Source organism: Bombus huntii, chromosome 6 (assembly GCF_024542735.1).
Source record: "Bombus huntii isolate Logan2020A chromosome 6, iyBomHunt1.1, whole genome shotgun sequence".
Taxonomy (NCBI): domain Eukaryota; kingdom Metazoa; phylum Arthropoda; class Insecta; order Hymenoptera; family Apidae; genus Bombus; species Bombus huntii.
Window position 1 is genome coordinate 18,270,105 of NC_066243.1, and position 22,640 is coordinate 18,292,744.

Below are 22,640 nucleotides of genomic sequence, written 5' to 3' on the forward strand. Positions count from 1 at the left end.
ATAGCAACATGGTACTGTGTTCGAATATTGATGCGACTAACTGTATATACCATTGCATGCATCTATTATTTAAATGTTTCTGCACGTATTAACGTCAAGAGACTCTTGATTAGCTTCAAAGAATTTCTTTGATCTGGCATTAGTATAACGGAAAAACGAATGAACATGGAAATAGAGAGCCTGCGAGTTAACAAAAGAAGTTAACGCAAGAATCGACGACCAAAAGTTCCAATTTTTTACAATTACATATCACCTTCTAATCTTAAATCTGTTATATTTTGCTACGACGATTACGAAGAATTAAGTAACTAATTCATAAGTCAGTATCTGTATGTCCAGGAGAAATCGGCAATGCACATAGAGAAGCTTTTGGATCTGGCAGAGAGGAGAATATTAAAAAGGTAGGAATGTTGGAGAAAATTCGACAATGTTCATAAACGATTTCATTAGCATTTGTGTTCGACGCAAAATCCGTTCAGTTCCGCAAGTGTCAAAGCGTCGACATCGCCTGCGAGTCCGCGAAATAAGGAGAAGAAGGTCGAGGAGCTGAAACCTGTTGTTCCAGAGCACGACGACGAGGAAGAAGAGGTCGAGTCCGGGTACGTTGAGGAAAAAAAGTAGAATAATCGCGCTTCACCGAGGGTTTGCTAATTACAACGGGTTCGCCTCAATACGCGAAACATTCATAACCGTGTCTTTCAATTAAAACTATATGTGACGTCGGCGAGCTTCCAACTTCTCTCCTTCCAGCGAACATTGACTAGACGAATAAACATTAATGTCTGATGCAGCAACAATTCGCCCATACGAATTCACGCTACATTTTCTTGTCACTTAATCACCACCGGACGAAATATTATCGCCACAAATCTGAATCGCGATATCACGTTGTTATAACGTAAAGGTTTCTTTCTTATTTCTCTGTACGTTAGAGATACGTATCTTTTTATATTTTTATTTCTATTCGTATATTTTATATCTGGTCCGTGAAACTTATTCGAATCTTCCGCATCTTAGACAAATTCGTTCCGACGATACTCACCACTTCAGACCGATCCACTTAAACGTGAACGACTATGTCGGCTTAAAAATTTTCAATCGGACAAATATTATACTTCGATTCCTCGCTGACAAGAAGAGTATAAGGTAATATGGAAACAAACAACGCCAAATGTCTACTTTGCTCAGTCTCGACGTTACGATATAACGTTAAAACGAATATCATCGAGTTATAATAGTTCGTATAAGATTATTTCAATTTATTTCGTATCGTATGGTCGATGCGACTATTGGAACGAAAGCCATCTAATGGCTTTAACGAAATTTGATAAGTTATAAATTACGAATTATTAGTAGTATTAGTAAATTCTTTTGCATAACATTAACGGGTTTTACAAGTCACTTCATTGTGTTCCATTTAACATAAAATTGTCGAATTGTAGAAAGAATCTATAGCCTAGAATTTATAACTTCTCAGTTCACTAATAACAGTTGATCGATTATTTTGCAAGAGGTACCAGTTGACAATTTATTACGTAATTCATTTTACCAATTGTAGAATACAGTTGGGTACGATTTTAAACTTAAACGAGGAAGTAGAATCTTATTTCGTGGACACGAGCCTAAAACACGGTATGCTGAAGTAAGTAATTGCTTCATAATTTTGTCGAGATCATATCGATTCTACGATATAAACGAATAAAAGATGTACTTATCGTTTTGTTTGTAACAGATGCAAATTCGAGGAACTGTTACCGTCTCGTTCGAAATTGGACATGATCATGGATGGCATAGCCGAAAAGATCCAGAAAGTCAGAAGATCAGCAAGATATCGTGAACTTATGATGGCCAAGTATAGACCGTTGTTGCGTGTCTGGAAAATGTCAGGAACTAGATGTCGTCCACGATAATTGAAATTTATCCTTTCTTTAGCATAACGAATTTATTAAGATTATCCTTCTTATTGAAAATTAATAAATCCTCCTCGTATTTTTAATAATTTAACAATTTACATATCTAATAAGGAGTAAATTTTGTCATGCATATACGAGATTTTATAACAGCTGTAATTACCAATTAATAAGTTCACGTAATTATGCAATTTTCACCGGAATTTTCTATAAACACAGCTTCAACGCGGTTTACATGCATTTTTATCTGAATTTTACATGATAATTCTTGTACATTCATTTTTCCCCTTCCGCGTGCGTTAATCTTCGATGGTTGAAAATTTGTTGAAAAATACATAATTTTAAAGGCGGTCTTCCGTTTTTCTCTTTCTTTTAATAAAAATATATCAAAAATAATAATTATTTGCCAATTATTGCTTACTCCGTTAATAAAAACAACCCAAATCGTACGTTTTTTCCTTGATATATTTTTGAATAATATTTATATAATTTATATTTATAATTTGAATAATATTTTCAATTTCATATTGTTTGTTAATTATTATTTTTCATTTTCCTCTACGAACTCTTTCCTACAGCAACTTTGAATTATTATTATTATTATTATTATTATTATTAATTGTTATTAAAGATTTTCGTTCGTTATACGTCCACCGTAGTTGTTTATTCAAATTCACATTTATAATTTTATATGATATGTAGTTTCCTTTGAATAATTTGTATATTTTTGCATATAATATGCACTCTGCAAATATTTGCATCTGGAAATTTTCCATAATTAAGTCGTAAGAATAAATTAAGTCGTACGAGCAACTATAACGCATCGAGTCAGTGTGCGCCACGTACAAGAAAACATCAAAGATGTACCGAAAAACTTCCACTGAGCCGACACAATCCTATACAAACGTGGCGCGGCTCTTCTATGGGAAAAAATCAACGAATCAAGATACGATTTATTACGACATCTATTTTATTCGCCAGAATTAGCCGTCTCTGACTTGCGTTTATTCCCACGGTTGAAAAAATTTCTTGCTGAAGAGAAATCCGAGAGAAAGCAGTTATAGAAGCCGCTCGTGAATACTTTCCGAATCTTGATAAAGCGGAGTTTCCTAAAAATCTAAAACGATTGAAGGAACGGAGAACATCGAGAAATAGAAACAACTTGAGAACGATACGAGCTGTTTTCCTATCGTATCTCGAGCACTTTTCGAATGATTTTCACGTATTTTCCACGATTGAGAAATAATTAATCCATCAAGGACCAATTTTGCGTTATCGAGTTTCGTCTTTTTTAACGTCGTCCGATTACGAAAGGAAAGTTAAGCGATATATTTTCCGTAATCGTATCTTCCTCCATCTTCTTCCTCCATCAAACCGAAACCTTACAATTTTATGAAATTAAAGAAGAATGAAATATCTGTAGCAGACCTTTGCCTTTGACTCGTGCATCGAAGTTGCGAGAGGTGTCTGTTATTCCATTTACTTTCGTTGTACCGTGACACAATGATATGTACGGTATATGTTACGTTATTTGCATCCATCGATACCGCTGCATTTGCGTTAGTTCAACGTATTGTTTCAGTGCTTGGTCCTTAATAGGTTTAGGGAATGACAGCCAATGCCGAAAGGACGAAGAAGAGGAACGCAGGATTATATAAATAAAAATGAATATGTAATTAAAATAATGATGAAATAATCAAATCTTGTCTCAGTGTATACGTTGCTCGCGCCAGTGTAACAATGTATACGATGTAACTCACGCGCATATATACTTCCGCGTATGCGTGTACATGTGCAACTCTGTCTGCATCGTAGGTTACATATACATTCGTACGTACGTGTGTTTCTGTAAGCGCGGGCGTGTGCTTAAAACACATACTTGAAACATATTCCCGTATCCAGGGAATATTCTTTTCTCGAAAATCTTAAATACTAAGCGAACAAGGGGGACAAAAGAGCGAGGAAAAGGGGATGAGAGAATGAGGAAGATGGAGAGAGGTATGTTCGCGGGTAATTTCGACAAATAAATTAGGGTTAGATCGTTCGAAAGAGAAAGAGAGAGAGAGTTAGAGATAGCGTAAAAAGAAAAACGATATAAATAAGAAGACATACGAAGGAATCGTCACGAGTTCCGATAGAGACATCGGCTTCCGGTCGCGCGAAACATCAAACACGCAGCTCACCCGTGGCTCACGAGATACGAGCTACGGCGAAGTTGCAAGAAGGAATATCTTTCGAATTATACAAACGTATAAATAATCGAGTGTACACACAGTTTGCGATCGAGAACGCGGAATCGAAAAAGAAATCCGCGCGTCGGCATCGCGTAGGGCCGTCCGACTACTTCCGACTTATTTACAATGCCCTCCGAGACTGCTCCGGCGATCATTCACGAACCTTACCCTCGCAGCACGCCGTGACTTATTCTTACCGCCTTAACGCGTGATTAAGCTACTTTTTCTTAGTCTTATTACCGCGATCATGACGCGCCACGGAGTCCGGCCTGGAACGACCCGCATCGGACAACGTTTCGCCGTTAGTCGCGTTAAACGCATATCTTCGTACGATCGATCTTTTCGCGTAAGGTAGTTGGCGCGGTACGTTACAATTGTACAGATCGTTGCGAGCGGTTACGTTGCAAACGTATCGAGGTAAACATAAAAGTTTGAACAACCCGATGGTACGCGGTGCTTCGTGGCAGTGAAAGGATTAACAGGCACGATCGCGACTGGTGAAACGCGTTCCATGCGTGTCGTTCTTGCGATTCTTTGATTCATCCTCCTTTTCTCTTCTTCTCTCTGCTGCGGAGTCGCGTTTCTAGTGCGCTTATTTACACGGTACCCGAACATTCCGTCCGTTCCTTCGTTCAAGCAAACTCGATCGAAGAGAAAAGCACACGTTCGATCGACCAACGATAAGATTCGACTAAGGAAGGAGGCCTGTGGAAAAGAAGCTGAATTCCGGAAGAGAAAATCGAACGAACGACGAAGGAGAACGGAGAGAATGTTCGAGGTAACTCGGCCATAAAAATTAAATAATATTCCAGCACGGTGTCCGTCCTCGAGATCGGCCATCCTCGAGAAATCGTTTTCTCTCGTTCTTCATCGAATTTCTTTCACGGTCGCGACCTCAGTTGGCCACCTTGACGAATTCTGGGTTCGGCACGCTGCAGTTATCCGCTGCGTACGCCGCGTGCACGAAGCCGCTTCCGGCCACGATATTTTTCCGGTCAACGGCGCGCACCCTGACGAAAAGAAACGCCGCGACGAGGGATGCGACTACTACTACGAGAAGAAGCATCACGAGACCGCCGACGAAACCAGGCAGACTCATGCAGATGGTCTCGGGATCGGCCGAGGCGCTGGCGTTTTGGATAACGACCGTGGTATCGTTGCTGGAATTCGTTGTGCCTAAGGCGAAGTTCACGTCGCCTGGCGCGACCACCTGAATCGTCCTCGAGGTGTTCACGTCCGTCATCTCCTGGGCTGCTCGCTTGTACACGTGGCTCGAGACTAAGGTGACAGTGCGGTAGATACTCTGGAAAATCGAAACGATCGAATGAGTATCGTAAGCCTTTTATTCTTCGACAACGATCAAATAAATAATAAAGATACTCGTACACTGGAACAACGAACATCGACGTATTTGCAGAAAAGAAATCTTCTTACTATACTTCTTACATCGTTTTCAGTTGTATTATCGTACGATCGTTGTTATTACTCGCAGCAACAGAGTCAATAGCTAGATATACCATATCCCCGACAAAGATACGCAACGACGATTCACCGCGTTAATACGATAAATGCTGGTGACAACCAAGTTTCTTGGCAAAATCTGATTTATTATCCGATTTACCTAAATCGTACCTGTACTACCTCGATCGAACTCGTCATTTTCAAAAGTAAAAGTTCTCTTTGCGGAAAATCGTATTCTACATTTCAAATTCCATTCTAATTGTAATTCTACAGCCGATGACTGCGTGTTTGTACAAATAGATATTTTTCTATATATAAAATAATCAGAATCTGGAAGAATCAGAAGCTAACCGAAAATTTATTTTATTTTATCTTCGCATATTACGAGCATCTTGTACGTTGATTAATTTTTTTATAGATAAACTGACCCACGCAAAGTAAATACTCACGGAATCATCGTCATGCAAATGTTCGTCGGCGGATCTTCGCCTTCTGGCACCTCTAAGCTCGGCTGGAAAACCTTCGACCGACCTCGGTCGACCTCCGAGGGTGGCCAGGTTACCCTCGAGCTCCTCGGAACCGGCGGTTCCCTTTCTCTTCACGGTCTGATAGGCCCCGGCTGGATGACCAGGAAGAGGGGGCGGAGGAAGGTGAATGTTATCTTGCGGGCTCTGCGGCGAGCTACTGGCCGTCGCATCTCCCGGCGTCGAACTCGGCGAGGAAGATGAGGTTTGCGCTTGCGGTGCTGGTACTACATCCGCGTTCTGCTCGCTGTTTCGAAAGTAATATTCGTTTCAAACGTTTTCGTATAAAACAACGGAAATTGCGAATCGCTAATAACGTGCAACGAATCAAATCAATCAACGTATCGAATTAATAACTATACGTCGTTGCAACGAAACGATATTAATTCGTCCTCCGGATACGAAACGAAGAGCGTCGTTAAAAGCATCTTCGCTGGCTTTATTGTACCATAATTTATTATGTTAATTATTTGCGGTTATCATCTACCTGTAAGCTCCAGCCGGTCCGCTAGGATGCCGAGGATCGGCAAACGCCGGTGGTACACCGTATTCGGGTACCGGTGGCGCTCCGTATTCGGCACCAAGGTTCTGATGAACCGGTGCACCGTATTCCTGAGTGAGAGCCGTGGCAGGGGCACCGTACTCGAGACCAGGATGTCCACATTTTGGCTCCGGACAATTGTAACGACAAACTTGTATCACGCATTGAAAATGAACGTTCATGCTATCGGGGAATTTGAAGGCCTGGAAGTAAGCGAAGCTGACGACAGAGGCGCTCGGACCGAAGTTCTTAATCTTCTGGAATCTGCAAGCAACCAAGAATCGTTACACCTTGTTTCGTAGTCTATAATAGAGTGGACAATATCGAAAGTATCAAGATTACGAAACTGTGTATACGCTTAATCGCTCGATCGCGAATAAAGAACAAAGAAATTACAATTTACGATGGGACGAAAGGATATTATTATTTACCTCGACATGATCTTCGGCCTAACAACGCAACCATACTGATCTACCAGCTGAATAGGTGCTCTTTTGCCATCGTGGGCAACGCAGTTTCTCACCAACATGTCGAACTTATTCTCATCGTCTTTGATAGCCAAGACCATGGTCATGGTTTGCCCTATCTTCACTATGCCGGAGACTTCGCTGGCCCATGGTCCTTTGCCAACCTGGATCTGCATCCAGCATTGCAGATTGTCGCCGAGGAAGTTGGCGGTAACGGCGTGTAACATATCCACTTGGAAGGGTCTGAAGGTTACTGCCTTCTCATAGAAATCGTACCAAGTGCAGCGCAGCTTCCTCGCTTGATCCCACACTTCCTGCACGTACGGATCGTACTGAACGATTATAGTGTTCTCCACGTAACTACCGGAAGGTGTCGGAGCTCCGTAAGCCGCCACGTTATGGTTAGCGGAAGAACTCATTCCGCAGGAATTCAAGAAGATCTCGAAGGTGGCGCTCAGATGACCCGTGCCTGGCTTCAAGTGAACGCAATGCGGGTCCGAGTAGAAACCCTTACTGAAGATCATTCCGTAAAACGGCCTGTCGAACTCGATGTTTACTCGCATGTGCGTCTTCTCGCATTGCACCTGCAAATGTTTTATTTGCGGTGTGTCCGGAGACGCCAGCGGCCAATTTTCCTCGGCGCCGTGCGTCGCAGGAGGACCATATTGCGCCGGTGCCCCGTAAACCGATCTGTGTTCTAAAGGCAGTGCGCTACTGTCCACCAGCGGAGCTTCGCAATTTACCCTCTGAAAAATACGAACGAACGTTTCTTTAGCTTTTCAAGCGCATTTTACATCGACCGCGACTTACCTGCAACTCGTCGTTGCGATTACCAGTTAAATAATAGTTATTCTACTAAATCGTCGACCGTTTAATAGACGAAACATTAACCATCCAAGATGCATTTTGCAAATTATATTTCGAATCGTATGGAAAATACGAGTTTCGATGAATATTAACTCTGCAGCGTTCTTTCGGTCGTTTCGGAAAATATCTCGAGCGATTTCTCGTTTAAATTTCGTTATAAATTTCGAACTTATTCGAAATGTCGTTAGAAATGTCGCTAAAATTATAGCGAGAACGGAATATAAGGACGGAAGGGTCGCAGTAGGGTTAAATGGGAAAATGTTCGTAATCGAGGTTCGAGAACGCGTACAGAAGCTACGACGAAGCAGGAAAAAATAAGAGGTATTTGTTAAACGACTCTTAACGGACGACTCGAAGGAATGACGCGTTTTATGACGGACGGGCCAACTGCCCTTTCCAAGGCTCCGCACGTATGTGGAAAGACAATTTAACCGGCTGCGTTTCGAAACTCAGCGGTAAGTCATAACGGCGAGTTAACCAGAAATATGGACTGGCAACACGGTACCGGAAAATCTTCCTCTATCCTCTATCTTCTGCCCTTCTTCCTCCATTTATTTCTTCCTTTCTTGTTTTTTCTTTCCATTTCACCGCGTCTACTGCGAACGGTGTCGAAGCGCCGGTCCTTTTCGAAATACAGCGAATGACAATGAGCTCGATTCGAGCACCTCCGACTCGTTTCACCGGAGTAAAGCGAGGAAGAAGCGAGTTGCATTAGGAATTCCACGAACGTTATTCGTCGTTGCAACCTTTCACGGAATGCCAATCGAATGCGGGTTACGGTGCTCGAGATTCCATGCAATTGTGCCGTGAATTGTCAGACCGATCCGACCTTGAAGATCATCAAGCGCAGCTCGACGGTCCAAGTTCCTCCTGCGATAGATGTCAAAGATATCGGAAACGAAAAGACACTTTAATTTCCCTCGTACTGCGATAGTTCCATTGGCACTTGAGAAATGGCGGAAAAATGAGAACGTCGTTGTCGAAGGATAAAATAAATATCGATAAAAATAGGGAAATACGGTAAATAAAAGTAAATAAAAGTATACGATAAGCAGATTTATAATAGAAAACAAAAGAAAATTGCAACACTTGTACGCTATTTTGTCAAAAAAAAAAAATCATTACGATTAACACGATCGACATTTTAGTAATAGCAAGAGAACAACACAAAAGGGAGCTATGAAAATCTAACGTGTAACTAATACCCGCTTAAATTTCAACCGAATCGAGTGCTTTTGTCCAATTAAACTAATGTATTATTAGTGAAATTTAGTAAGCCGGAAGTTACGAGTTAACGGTGTTAAAAATTTTCTCGCCTGACATAACAAATTAGAAATCGTTTGGAAATAATAAACTGAAAATAAGTAAACATTTCCGACTAAAGTTTTTAGACAGATTAAAAGTATAGCGTAGTAAGTAAGTATTTACTGTCTTCGTTTGCACATTGCTTCGGCTTTTATTGATTTAAGCGATTCGATAATAAAATAACCGAAGCTTTGCAAGCGAATCGTACAAACTCCATTCCATCCGCTGATACAGAACAATTGTAAAATTGCGAAGTTTTGAAAGTCAAAAGTTTGGAAAATTGCCACGTTTTTTTTTTTTTTTTTTGTCATCACAAAGGTTGTTACGGTTTTTTGTCGTGCTTGTTAATTATCCAGTTCGCTCATATTATTAATCGATAAAAATTGTTGTGCAAGAGACACGGATTTTTCAAATTTAACTTGTGCTTCGTGCCTTTCGTTGTATTTGAGGAGGCAATCGCGGTTTAACGAATGCGAGTCACGAGTCGCATCCGACACATGCTGGCAGCTATTACATGGGTCAGAATTTGTATTAATACGACTAAGTGAGTCGGTTAAAAGCGACCGAAAACAAGGGTACTGTTATACAACAGACATTCTTCGGTTCAAATCGATCGCGTACGCATATCGAGGATGTCGAGAGTTCTGACCAACGCCCACAGATTTCGCATTCCAGGTTAACTCAATTGACATACGCACGCGACCGAATCATGTACCGAATAAATAGGCTTACTCCGAATAATTTACATTTGTTCAACGAGCTGAGTCTCGACAAAATTATCGGTATATACAACGGAAGCAAATACGACGAAATAATATTTCATACGTTTTATCGTTATATGATAAGAGTGCTATATCGAAAGTGTCTAATAACGTCGCTTGGCGGCTAAAAAGAGTTTAAAATTGAAACAGTTTAAATATGAAACAGTTGGCTGGGAATAACCCGATGGATTCCGTGTCGTTAGAAACGAATAATATTCGTTTAATCGCGTTAGACCTAATTAATTGGTTTGTGCAGTCCGTGTGCCACTAATGTAGCGTACCGATTTGAACTAAAACCAAAACTTTTCCATGAAAAGCAAAGGACGAGCCCTATCGTGTTTTCACCTGTAACCATAAAACGATAAAATAGCTATGTTGTAAGAGCGTTGATACTCATTACCCGTATACGTGTTGTATCGTATTTAATTGATTTTCGCATTGACGATCTCTTTTGTTCTTTACAAACGAAAGTACCATGTATTTACCGACTCTGTGTCTCATTCATACATTGCTTTGCTTTTTATCGATTCGGTCGATGCCATTTTTCTTTTTTGTCCACTTTCCACTCTCCGCTTTTTGCAATATCAAAGATTTAATTCGCTGTAATCGAACAATTTGTATTTAATCCGTCGTCGCGAGCGAAACCATTTTATAAAACCATTTTATGGTACGCAGAACGTCGCAGTTATCAAAAAAGAAAAAAAGAAAAAGGAAAAAAAGAAAGAAAGAAAAAAAAGAAAAAAAGAAGAAAGATCACGAACAAGGATCACGTATAGACAAGGCGAAAAGTAACTGTACAAATGTAGTCAGGTTCCTGAAATTACTCGAGTTCCTGTTACAATAGAGTTACGAAACTGAAGCGTCTTTCTCTACCAACCGCTTTCTGTCCGTCGTCTCACTGTGGTGCTCTCTTATACACGATAAAACCATAAATTATCGTTTTCTCAAGTAGTACTCTGTCCAATCGCTTCGTATCAAGCGAGTCCAACGAGATTAACGAAGCTAATTTAATTCATTTCACTCGGATAGAAAGAAAAAAGGAGACAACCATGATAAATGCTCGTAATCATTTACAGGTGTCGAATAAAAAACGTTATAGAGATGTTACCTAGATCTCGCGTCATATTTTATTTCTGCTTCGTTACGTTGAATCAATTTCGAGCAATTCCCGAGTCAATTCCGAAGAAAGATTATATGGAAAGCGAAGACCGAAGAATATACGGAATATAAATTTTCTACGCGAGTTAACGAAAAGAAAATAAAATAAAAAAATAGTAAAGAAAACGATTCGATATCGACTAACGTATATACGAATAAAGTCGACGATTTTCTCACGCTTATATCGTAAATTAATTCGAAGAAACCTATACTATTACAAGATCTCTGAAAGTGTTCCATTAACTGAATCATTTTCTCAACTCCTACTCGTGATTATATCAAAACAAAGAGAAAGCTTTTGCATCTTCCATAGGATGCCTTTCGTTCGTAATTATTTCTCTGTCTTCGTAACTTGGTCGTGTCACCTTATATTCCGCCACGCGCAGTAATTAAAAATATAATTTGAAAAATCGCCGATTAACTATAACGTAGTCATCTGGCATCGGAATAACGCTCTAATATACGCTAGCTTTTTAATTCTCAAAAGGAAATAAAAAATTAATAATTGATTCGTTCGACTTAATACCATCCGATGATCGCGTTCGTTCAAATGTATGGTAACAGGATCGTCCGAAGGAAGAAAGATTGGAAATCGGAGCAAAAAACGTTCCATACGGAAGAAAGTGAAAAGAAGAGGATTAGACGTAAACCCCGCAAATATACGATATAGCGGTACTATTAGAAAAGTGAAAAAGAACTCTGCACACGATTTCACAGAAATCAGAATAAGAAAAAGAGAACCGATATGTTGGCAAAATTTGACAACAAAGCTCAACGTACCATGAAAAACACGGTCGACGCCTACAAATAAACTACAGACGATAGAAAGAACGATAGTCGAGCGATAACAAGTATCGAAATATCGATTGATACTTTTCTAATCGTAATGAAACGATAAAAAAAAGGACGATTCGCGATCAACAGGAAACGCACAGTTCGTGCCTGACCGATAGCCAGGTCGACCGTACCTACGCATACCTGGCCGCTTTCTTGTTCTACTTGCACCTGCACCCGATCTGGTCTAAGGACTTTCTGAATAGAAAAGTATCGCGGAACCGGTCGATGCGTGAAACGAAATCGCCTAGCGACGCGGCGTTCATTGTGGACAAGACCGAGCCGTGACCGAGCGCGCATTCTACTCTTCTGGAGATTTCGAAAACGGCCGAGAAAATTGTCCAGCGAGCGGCGATTTTATTTCCACGCAGTAATCTTTACGCAAATTTAATCTCAACTAGCATCGTTGAGAAACGGCAACTTCCTTCGTGATTTCTCTATTCCATCTACGTGGCGGTCCTCGTCAGCGATTATTCGTTATTTGTTATCCGAATCCTTCCTTTTGGCAGATGGATTCGAATAATAGTTCAAATAATAGCGAAATAAAGAAATTCAATCGGTAGAGGTGTATCTTTGATCGTGACCTCGTCAAGATTTCATCTCGATAAACGGAGTTCACGCAAGGATAGGATAATTTTTGTTGATTTTTTAATTTCCCTATTTTAATTAATCTCTCGTGGATTAAGATGGCTACTAAGTCAGATTCAAAGACGCGTCTGCCAAAAAATAGACGATAAATCTATGAAACGTTTTAAACGATCAAAGATATCTTCGAATATCGCTGCGATCGACAGTTTCGAAACGTTCGATAGGACGTAGAAAGATTGACTCGACTAGAAGATTCGCAGCGAGATTTAGGCAAAATTTGAAGACAGCGTACGATATACGTATAGAATTGGTATCTCGTTAAATAATATTCCGACTTTTGTTATTCGTATTTTGCCACGGTGACGAAATGGTCGTAGATTGGTACGTAATTGGCTGATTGTCAACCGATTAGCATTTGAATACACGCATTTATCTATCGAGTAACACACGGGCATCTACTTTGAACTGCTTTGGATGACTTGAAAGATTCGTAGCTGGAACAAGTATCTTTGCCATCAAATATTTTTATAGAAATGCGTAATAAGTAATTTTTGAGGAATGCAATTAAACGTATAACACGCAACGGAATACGGTAGAATAAATCGACTGGCAAAAATACTATCCAATAATCCAATAATACTTTCCAATAATCTGATACATATCAAATCGCAGGTAAAACGTGTACTTTGGTAACGGCAGTCTTTGATTTTATTAGAAATTTATATGGCAAGTTGAGATCAAGACGATCGAATGGTATATGAAAAGAAAGAAGTAGAAAACGGAAAGTAAGAGTGGAAAAGGTCTGTATTGTATAGCGTTCGGCATTGAATTTCTTTATGGAGCGTCTGCACGGCGAGTTACTTTCGTTACTCCCCCGCACGTTCGATACGTTTCGCTAATGGAAGAAGCCAGGCGCGAGAACCACCTCCGTGCCCGAAGGAAGCACGGTAGCCGTACGAAGATCCAGACTGATTTCACTTTTCCATTGTCATCCAGCGGGAAGCCCATCGTCCGTATCCGCCGCCCATCGGACGGCACACACTTTCACCCAACACCGAGGACAAAACTGACGCTAGTTAATTGGTTCGATTCCGCCAGCGTCCTGCCTTTAATTAGAACGTTCGCTTTATCACGATGTCCATCGAATCACGCTACCGCGAGACGTCCCTCGAAGCAGGACAGAGCCAAGAAACTGTCGTGTTGCCAAACAATCCGATAAAATTGCTTTACGTTATTCGCCCGGCAATGCTAACGCAATGATTTCATTCGAGCAAGTACACTTACGATCGGCGTTTATACTATCGGTTCGTTTTCCACCATCCGTTGCAACATGCATCTTCCAATTTCGTTTCTAATTTTACCAATACGATCGCGATAATCGTATTTCGTTACAGCGCCAATCAAACTTCGGTGCCAACGAAAACAACGGAGAAAGACCGAGCGATCCGTCGAAAACACGAAATGCGCGATAATCTGGTCGAAGCGGCCGAGTTTCGCTCGTTTAGAAAGCAACGCGTTTCCACCGATTCTGCGGGTCCACGTACTCGCAACATACACCGTCGAAAATAAGATAGCCGATTTTACCAAGAGAAACCACGACGTCTCGTAATATCGACCGTCTCTTTCGCTGTATATGGCGGCGAAAATGTAGGCCGGGTCAGTCAGCTCGAGCGACGCGATGGTACCAACATGTCGCGAGCGTTTCGATAACACGAGTATCGTAAGCTCGTCTTCGGGAAATTAGAATGTCGGGAGAAAATTCGCTGGCCGACGACACGCTGATCACGCGTCATTTTCATGCGAACATGCCGACGTTTTGCAACGGTGTTTTCTTCGTTGAACGAAGCCGTGTTCTCCTTAAGACGAACTTGTTTCGCAAGCAGATGCAGATTTTAGCGAACCACGTTCGCTACGAGTGCGATTAAAAAGTGTTTCCGAGTATAATCGACCTTGTCGTTTTACTTTACAAACGGTTAAAGGAGCACGTAATAATATTTGTTAAACTTTGTATTTCAATTTCAAGCTTTTAGCAGCGTTACGCAATGACAAAGAATTTGACACGAACGATTTAGAAAATAATTATCGCTTTGTATTTATAAAAAAAACAGGCATCGGCGATTCTGTTACACATATACGATGATATTCGAGATATCAAATTTATAACGCTATATTTGATCGTCTGTGTCTCTCGTTGTCACGATCGGTATAAAAATCACGCGTTGATATTTAACAAATGATATAATCGTTTATACGAAGCGTTTGCTTTCAAGTTCGTCTCTTATCGTCGTTACATCGGTATTTTAGTATTTTACCACTTATAGTGGAAATTGGATAATTACAGGAATTCCAAGAAATGCTACCGCCGAATGCATCGTTTGCTTCAATGTAAAATTAATCGTCGTTTACATAAAATAAAAAGGAAAGCAATTCCAATTGCCATAGACGTAATTATGCGGAAATTCCCACTCGATAGAAATTATAAGAAACTACAAAAGTGGACAGCGAACGTTTGTGCATTTATGGGAAATTTAAAGTCGCAAAGATACAGAGAATGCACGTTGATAGAGAAAGATATAAAAACGCGGCCAGTCTGGCAACGAGTAAAGATCTTTCGCTCTTTCGCAGTTGTAATTTTAGATAACGAGAAAATGTTGGTCGGCTGGAAGTAGCGTAATAAGAACTCGGACATCTTAACTAGGGAATCGTTTGTTCTTTAGTCAAAAATGGAGACTGTCGGGAAAACCGAGGCGATCCAATTACAAGGAGACGATTAAAACGACGGCGCGTAGCCCTAACCGTGAGAATCGGGTTGAGAACCGTGGCGAGTGTACGCTCTTTTGTCCAAGTCTGAACTCGCGGGGTGGGATTTTAATTAAAGAAGAACACCGCACGCCGGTACTGCTATGCGAAACGGCGCGACGCGACGGTGCATTAAGCGCATAAACGGCCGTTCCGTCCTTCACTGGCTGCAGCGTTCCTTCTTTTCTACGAATTGTTTCACGAACGTGACGAACTTATCACTGACAATGAGTGTATACCGCTGGTTCCAGCTGTAGCTTTTCGTCTCGTCGGTTTACATTTAAAAGTCCTGATTTCTCGCCTGGTACCTGCTCTTTACGCCTCGCTTCCTGGGCTCTACTGGCTTCACATTCGGAAATTTCGGCTTTCCGTTTTTAACACTCGTATTTCTTCGATTTGCGTCTAAAGACTTTGCTCGGGCGTTTAAAATGTGTCGATGTCAGGAAATAACTGTTGCCATCTACTGTTTCATAACGCGAAACGAAAGTTGAAATTAAGTGTACACGTTTTATAAAACATACTTGTCCCTTATATAATATACGATATTTTGAAACACGTTCGAGGCATTTTCCTAATTGCGTTACTTTACATACGTCATATAAGTCTATATGTATAATTGGTTCATTGCTCTACGTTCGTTGCAATATATTATTGCTACTTCTGCTATCGAGCGTTAATTCATCAATTGGACGATTAACGGTAAAACGAAAGAGAAATACTTTCGTTTTGTTAGTTTTACTCTTACCCCGATATCGTTTCTAGAAGAAGAAAGTAAAATTATAAAGATATTCCAATTCGACATTTTTATTTTTCATTAACATAAAATTATTTGCCTTTAAAAGATATTCGTGGTGAAGAATTGAAATAATAGTTCAACGATGAACCGAGAACGAAACGAACGATAATAACGAAATTAACGTTATTATTTAAGAAAAAGGCGAATGCTAGGCGTCGCTATTAAGATGTTTAAAGCGATCGAGAATCACGCGAATGATGTTCGATTACGCTGGCTAGGGAGGTGCAGGTTCGTGAAACAAGTACAGTGTATCGCAGCTCGCGGTCACCCACAAGATTACACGTTTCAAACGACCACAAAGAAGAAGAATGTTAGCGTTCTTTTCCCTATTCATCGGCCTTTATCAATAGCGGTTCGCTAACGGCTGTGAAAGTTGCACTAAATGATTTCACTCTTCTTCGACTACACGACCATAAAACACTTTCGATGTAGTCGTACCTCCTATATCAACGTACCTTTTCCTACCTCTATTCGTCCATGTTACTAATTTTCAGACTTGTCAATTAGAAGTATAATTTTTAAAATTTTTTAAATTTAAAAAACAAATTCGTTACCTACTAACTCTGTAACGTTACTAGTGGAAATTGAAGTAATTGCTTCGTCCAATTTTTACCCATTTCTCCGTTATTCCGTGAGCTTATTTTTTTATTAATTTTTTATCTTGCCACTAAACGATCTCCGGATCTCGGAACCAAAACACTTTCATATAGGTTAATCTTTCGTATCTGAAATATTTTCTCTGTAACAGAGACGACACGGCACTAACTAAATACTTTTCATACTTTCCACACCGACACGTTAAACGATTTCAACGTTACGTTTAAAAATTTAATAATTTAATAACGTATACGCATTATGCGTGTTTACTTCGCAGCGAGCGTTAGTTCGATCCACGCAAAATTCACTTTGATCCATTTCTATAAAGTCACCGAAGCAATTATAAAAGTGAAAAACATCGCTACACCGGACACCGTAAACATTTTTTCTTTTCTTTCTTTCCTTCGCATCTTCTAGCGATTTCGCTTCTTAAGCGTATGTCCACTCGTTTCACGATATACATATACATCCTCTATGTAATATATGTCAGATGATAATCGTCGAAACGTCGATAGCAAGCACGCAGATTTTTATTGCATCTTGGAGCGATAAAAACTAGAGCGATATTTTTTATTTATAAACGCACGTGCGAGCCTTCGGTTTCGTTTCGTTTCTGTGCTTGGGACGGCACGAGCTACCGGCAAGGAATGCAATTAAACGCGTTAGAAGCTAAGATAAATGCCAGTTTGGTGAACCGCAGCCGCTAATTTCCAGAAGCCGGGATCCCCCGTTTCTACCACGAATTATTAGCGAGATAGGTTAGTTTCGTGCGTTAGTCGCGACTGGTCATCGGCCGTGCAGCCTTCGCTCCTACCAAACGACCACCATCGAGCCGTCTTCGGAGCACGCTAGCCCACGAATTGGCTTTTTCTCATTTCTCCATAAACCCCATCGTGAAAAGACTTTTTTTTTTCTCCGCGAGACTGCCGTATCCGGCCGGTTCAATGAAAATGCGGCCCGTGCGCGTCTTTCGCATTGTACGCCGACCGTTTGCTGTTTACATTAATTCTGCAACATATTTCGGTCTAACGTAATTTCGTCCGCGACGCGTTTCGCGCAGCTCGCCGTCGCGAGTCGGATTTTAAGCTTATTTCATCGCGCCAAATTCGTTAAGCGATTTAGAGGACGCGACGTATCGTTCGATGATATTTTACGGATAGTGGTAAGGATAGTGGTTCAACGTTGGCTCTAAAATATACGCGAACACGATGGATGCAACGTAAAGAATTATCGAACAGGTACGTGACGCGAATTATTCACTTTGGACGAAACGTGTAACGTTATAATACACACGGTGTATTATCGTGGGTTTCGCGTGTATTTTGCGAACGATAATTCGCCTAGTTTTTTTAATCGCCCAACCGTAATATGCAGTCTTCGTGTAACTGTTTAACTACGATTGCATCGGCAACTTTATTTCAAATACAACGATATTCGTAATTCTGCTACTCCCGCGTTTAAACCGTTTAGCAGCAACGTAACAAAATCGCTTTACACCAAATGTAAATCTATTCATCGCGAGAAAAGATTTCGTAACAAATGAGCAGCCATAAACTGTACTTATAATTAAAAATGTTCAATTTCAAGTCAATTATGTACTTCGAAAAAGTATTCTCTCTCTCGCTTCTTTACCAGCAACGTTGCAAAACGAAATTATTCGTTATACCGCTCTTTCTAGCCAAAGTATCCTGCATACTTATTTTTTACTCTTCGAAATATTTTGTAATATTTAAAGCGCTAATTCGATCATTTATACCGAATTACGTGACATTTAATTATAAAGTGCGATATATATTTAACTATAAGATATTATCAGTTAATGAAAAACAAATTTATCTATGAAAAATATGTAATCGATAATTGGGATTAAGGACTAGTTTAGAACAAACTAGTTTTAACAAACTTAACAAGAGAAGCGAGCAAAAGTGAATTCGCAAATATATCCCTTGGCAGAGCAATTAATTGCATCGTCTTATCCGCGTAGCGAAGAGAGCAGATTCATAGAATCTCGCACGTTCTTAACAGGTGATCTCGCTTCGGTGTTATCGAAGCGTTTTTAATAAAGAAGTTCGAAGCAACTTGCCCGAAATAGGCAGCACGGCTTGCGTTTGCCAAAGCAAACTTTCAACAACGCAAATACGATGAAACATCGTCCCTGAACTTTGGCATGTATTAGAGGAAAGAAATTCGTATGCCGCAAACCTACCTCCTATCGCCACCAGTATTTGGAAAAATCTTATTTATGTAACTATTGTAATCTTAGTTATGTAACTATTTTTGCGTGCGAGCGACGCATATGGTGTAAACTTGACTTCACCCTAATCGTACCTTCCAGAACAACTATCCAAATTTCGTTTCTCGTTTCTCGTTTCTCGTTTCTCGTTTCTCGTTTGGTGCAAACCACGATCTTTCCAAATACTTGACAAAAGACGTCAACAACGCCTCCGTTCGAATTTTTTCGACGATAGGAAAGAAGCTACCGTTGCGAGACAATCGAACAAGACGCGCGCGATCGTTTCGCGTTAAAAGGCGTACAACAGCCGAAGCGAGACGAAACGAGACGAGACGAATGGAAGACGAGACGAGACGAGACGAGACGAGACAAGAGGACGCGAGGACAGAGCGAGACATTTCTCAGGAAAGAAAGCTGCCAATGGAAAAGAAGTCGATCCTCGGCTGGAACTCGACTAGAGTCTGACCTGCTACGTATCGTCTCGCGAATCGTCGTTCCTCTTGATAGAGAAAGAGGGAAAGAGGGAAAGAGGGAAAGAGGGAAAGAGGAAAAGAGGGAAAGAGGGAAAGAGGGAAAGGGGTACGGGGGGGGGGAGGTAAAACAGAGATCGAGGAAACACGGCGAAGAGCGAGCGAGGAAGAAGGAGCATCGTCTAGAGAGTATAGTCGAAAGAGGGCATCGCGTCCGGCGCGACGACCTACTATCTTCGCTTCGGCTGCTCGACCGTATAGTTAACATCGACTACACCGTAGTGGTGTCCGCAGGTACACATCGTGTACGTACCTGCGAACAGCTAACTGTTGCACCTAGCCGTTTTCATTCATTCCTTCCTCTCGCGTTTCCGAGCGTCCTTCCTTCTTCTTTCGAATTACGTAATCCTCGGAATTTCTAAAATTTACTCGTAAAATTTCATCGAATCGATTTGTGAAAATTACGCAGGACCAGCTAACGGAGACAGCCCCATTGTCATTTGTACGATTACTCGTTGATTATACATCTAATTATTCCAAGATTAGCAATGTGTATACGTTGTTTTCCATTATCGTTCTCGGATTATACGAAAACCTGTTAAATCAATTTTATTTGAATTTTATTTCTCTTCAAGGAACGCAACGTTTTGCTATCGTTGTCTACGACTAGATCGTGACATCTTTATGCGGATTCGAACTTGCATGGAAGTCTCGTTTACCGTGTAGCGAGTATTTCTTATATTTTTACGAGTTTCGCGATACGTACTGTTGCGATTCGTATTACAAGGTCTGTACGATCGCATCGTCGATCGAGTAACGTTTTCTCTAATAAACGAGACTGTCGGGAACGTTTTGAACTTGACACTTTCAAAGTGCTTATCGACTTACTTGATCGTGATATATCGAGCTAGCTGCTTTTTGATCTTCCGTTCCGCGAATTATTTACGTTATTTTACACGCGATAGTGGCTTATTATTCGTTCGACTCTCTTCCTACGATATATCGCATGGCGCTTAACAAAAACGACCGATAAAAATTGTAGCTTCGAGTTGGAAACTTTATATTAAAATAGAAGGAAACAACCGTAACCAATGCAATACCGGCTTCGTATAACGTTATGCTTCCGTTAAACGTTATCGCACAAACTAGTACGAAATCAATTTGCAACTGTTACAAAAATAAATTTATTAATTACGTAGAATGCAATTTATTCCTAACAAAAACTTCGCTTTAATCCCACTACTCGTCGTCCTCCCAGCGGCTACATTTTTAACAAGCAAATAACAAAGCGGAATGAAATATCCATCGAACGAATGGAATGAAATTAATGACGATAAGTCTCGCTAATTGCTTACTCGGGATATCTTTTATCCGTTTTCGTTAAAAACATTTGTATCGATGAAATTCAACATCATGGTTGCAAGCTCTCGTTAATTCGCATCGATCGGCGAATACATTTTGTCCGATTAACGCAAATTTAAATGTTTATTCGGCAAAGTATTACATACACCTGGACAAATTGATTGCGTTTATCCGAACATAATTATAGGAACGTGGAAAAACGACACGGATCTACGCGCACAGCCAACGTTCGTAGGTTATAATCCGCTTGTAGTAGCGCAATATGCAAACACCATGTGTAGACCACGCGTTCCCTTTTATTCCACCCTTCGCGGTTTTTCATGCAGCAACTGAAAAGATACACGCATCCGTGAAATATCGATTGACATTCGGATTAAACGATAAAACCGATAAAACTCGTCCAACTTTCCTCCAAATCTCCATACATACGACACAGCTAACTGGATCGACTTTCGAATTCAACGAGTTAGCCTAACTGGACAGAAAGCGTTTGAAACGAATTTATCGCTTCGATTCCATTTGTTTAAAATCGCGCACCTGTAATTCCTGTAAATAGCTCAACACGCGAGACACCATTCGATCGCAGCAATCGCGTTATTCCAATAAATTTTCATTTCAATTTCTTACGATGATCGATTTCTCGTTCGTTTATTCGTTTATTCGTTTATTCGTTTATTCGTTTATTCGTTTATTCGTTTATTCGTTTATTCGTTTATTCGTTTATTCGTTTATTCGTTTATTCGTTTATTCGTTTATTCGTTTATTCGTTTATTCGTTATTCAAAGAACTTATTTACCTATTCGTAATGTTTTGTTTCTGAAATAATTACTTTCCATTCGTTTTAAAGAAACATTTCTTATTAACACGTCGTTACCTTTCTGTTCGTTAATCGAAATAATTTTTCCTAAGAAATTGCATGAAATTTGTGCGCGTAAAACTTCGTTTACTTGTGCAAAATCTCTAGAGCACTTATCAAATAAATGTTAAGAATCGTTTAATTCGAAGAAACGTTGATAATCGTTGTCGAAGAAAATATCGATTAATATTTCGTACGACCTTTTGTTCCTTCGATATCGAAGATTCTATAAAGAACATTTTCGTTAAACCCGTTTCATATCACCTGTCGATCAAAATTAATTCCAGTTGGATCGAGTTTAGTCCGTACAAGCTATAGAACTGTCAAGCCAGTAAATATAACTAGTATCTGATTTTTTGTCTGTAACATTGATATTTACTTTAAAAGATAAAAGTATAATCGCTAGACCGATTTTTACGCGTTTATGGGAAATGTTCGAGTATAAAAATGCACGGAATGCACATAATACTCATAGATACGCTATTTTCAGAAACACGATTTCATCGTCCGCCTAGATTCCATAAAAGCACGAGTTTACGTAAATATCCGCAGTTAGAACCCTAATCCCACTACGTACATATTAAGATGTATAGTAAAGACGAAAGATGGGGGCAGTTTTAGCGTCGAGATATTAAGTCGCGCGTGGCACGCTCGTACTCGACCGTTCCAGACTGTTCAAAGTGGTAACCGTTTCCATTCAGGCTTTTACCTCGAAACGATCGGCGCCGATCCACGACGATACATAGCGCGAGAAGAGCCCGCGGCAACCTTCATTCCCCTCGAGCATCAACGTCGCGTTGTTTCTCGGCCAGCATGCGCGTCCCGCGAATAGCGGTCCAACCGGCGAACGTTTAGACATCGATCAAACACGATCGCT

At 40.4% G+C, this 22,640-nt stretch overlaps 1 protein-coding gene across 20 annotated transcripts in view; it reads right to left on the bottom strand.

The window, feature by feature from the left end:
- Positions 1-3,560: 3,560 nt before the first annotated feature.
- Positions 3,561-22,640, bottom strand: part of LOC126866694 (cuticlin-4) — a 63,560-nt gene continuing 44,480 nt past the window's right edge. For 19 of the 20 annotated variants that reach the window (XM_050620567.1, XM_050620574.1, XM_050620580.1 and 16 more), the window contains 4 exons: positions 7,102-7,883; positions 6,617-6,934; positions 6,055-6,376; positions 3,561-5,447 (listed from right to left, as the gene is read on the bottom strand). In XM_050620567.1, the coding sequence (XP_050476524.1) occupies positions 5,040-5,447; positions 6,055-6,376; positions 6,617-6,934; positions 7,102-7,883 (1,830 nt within the window). In that variant the 3' untranslated portion in view covers positions 3,561-5,039. Of the gene's footprint in view, positions 5,448-6,054; positions 6,377-6,616; positions 6,935-7,101; positions 7,884-8,509; positions 11,046-22,640 lie in introns of those variants that run through there. The other variant, XM_050620586.1, reaches the window with a different exon arrangement.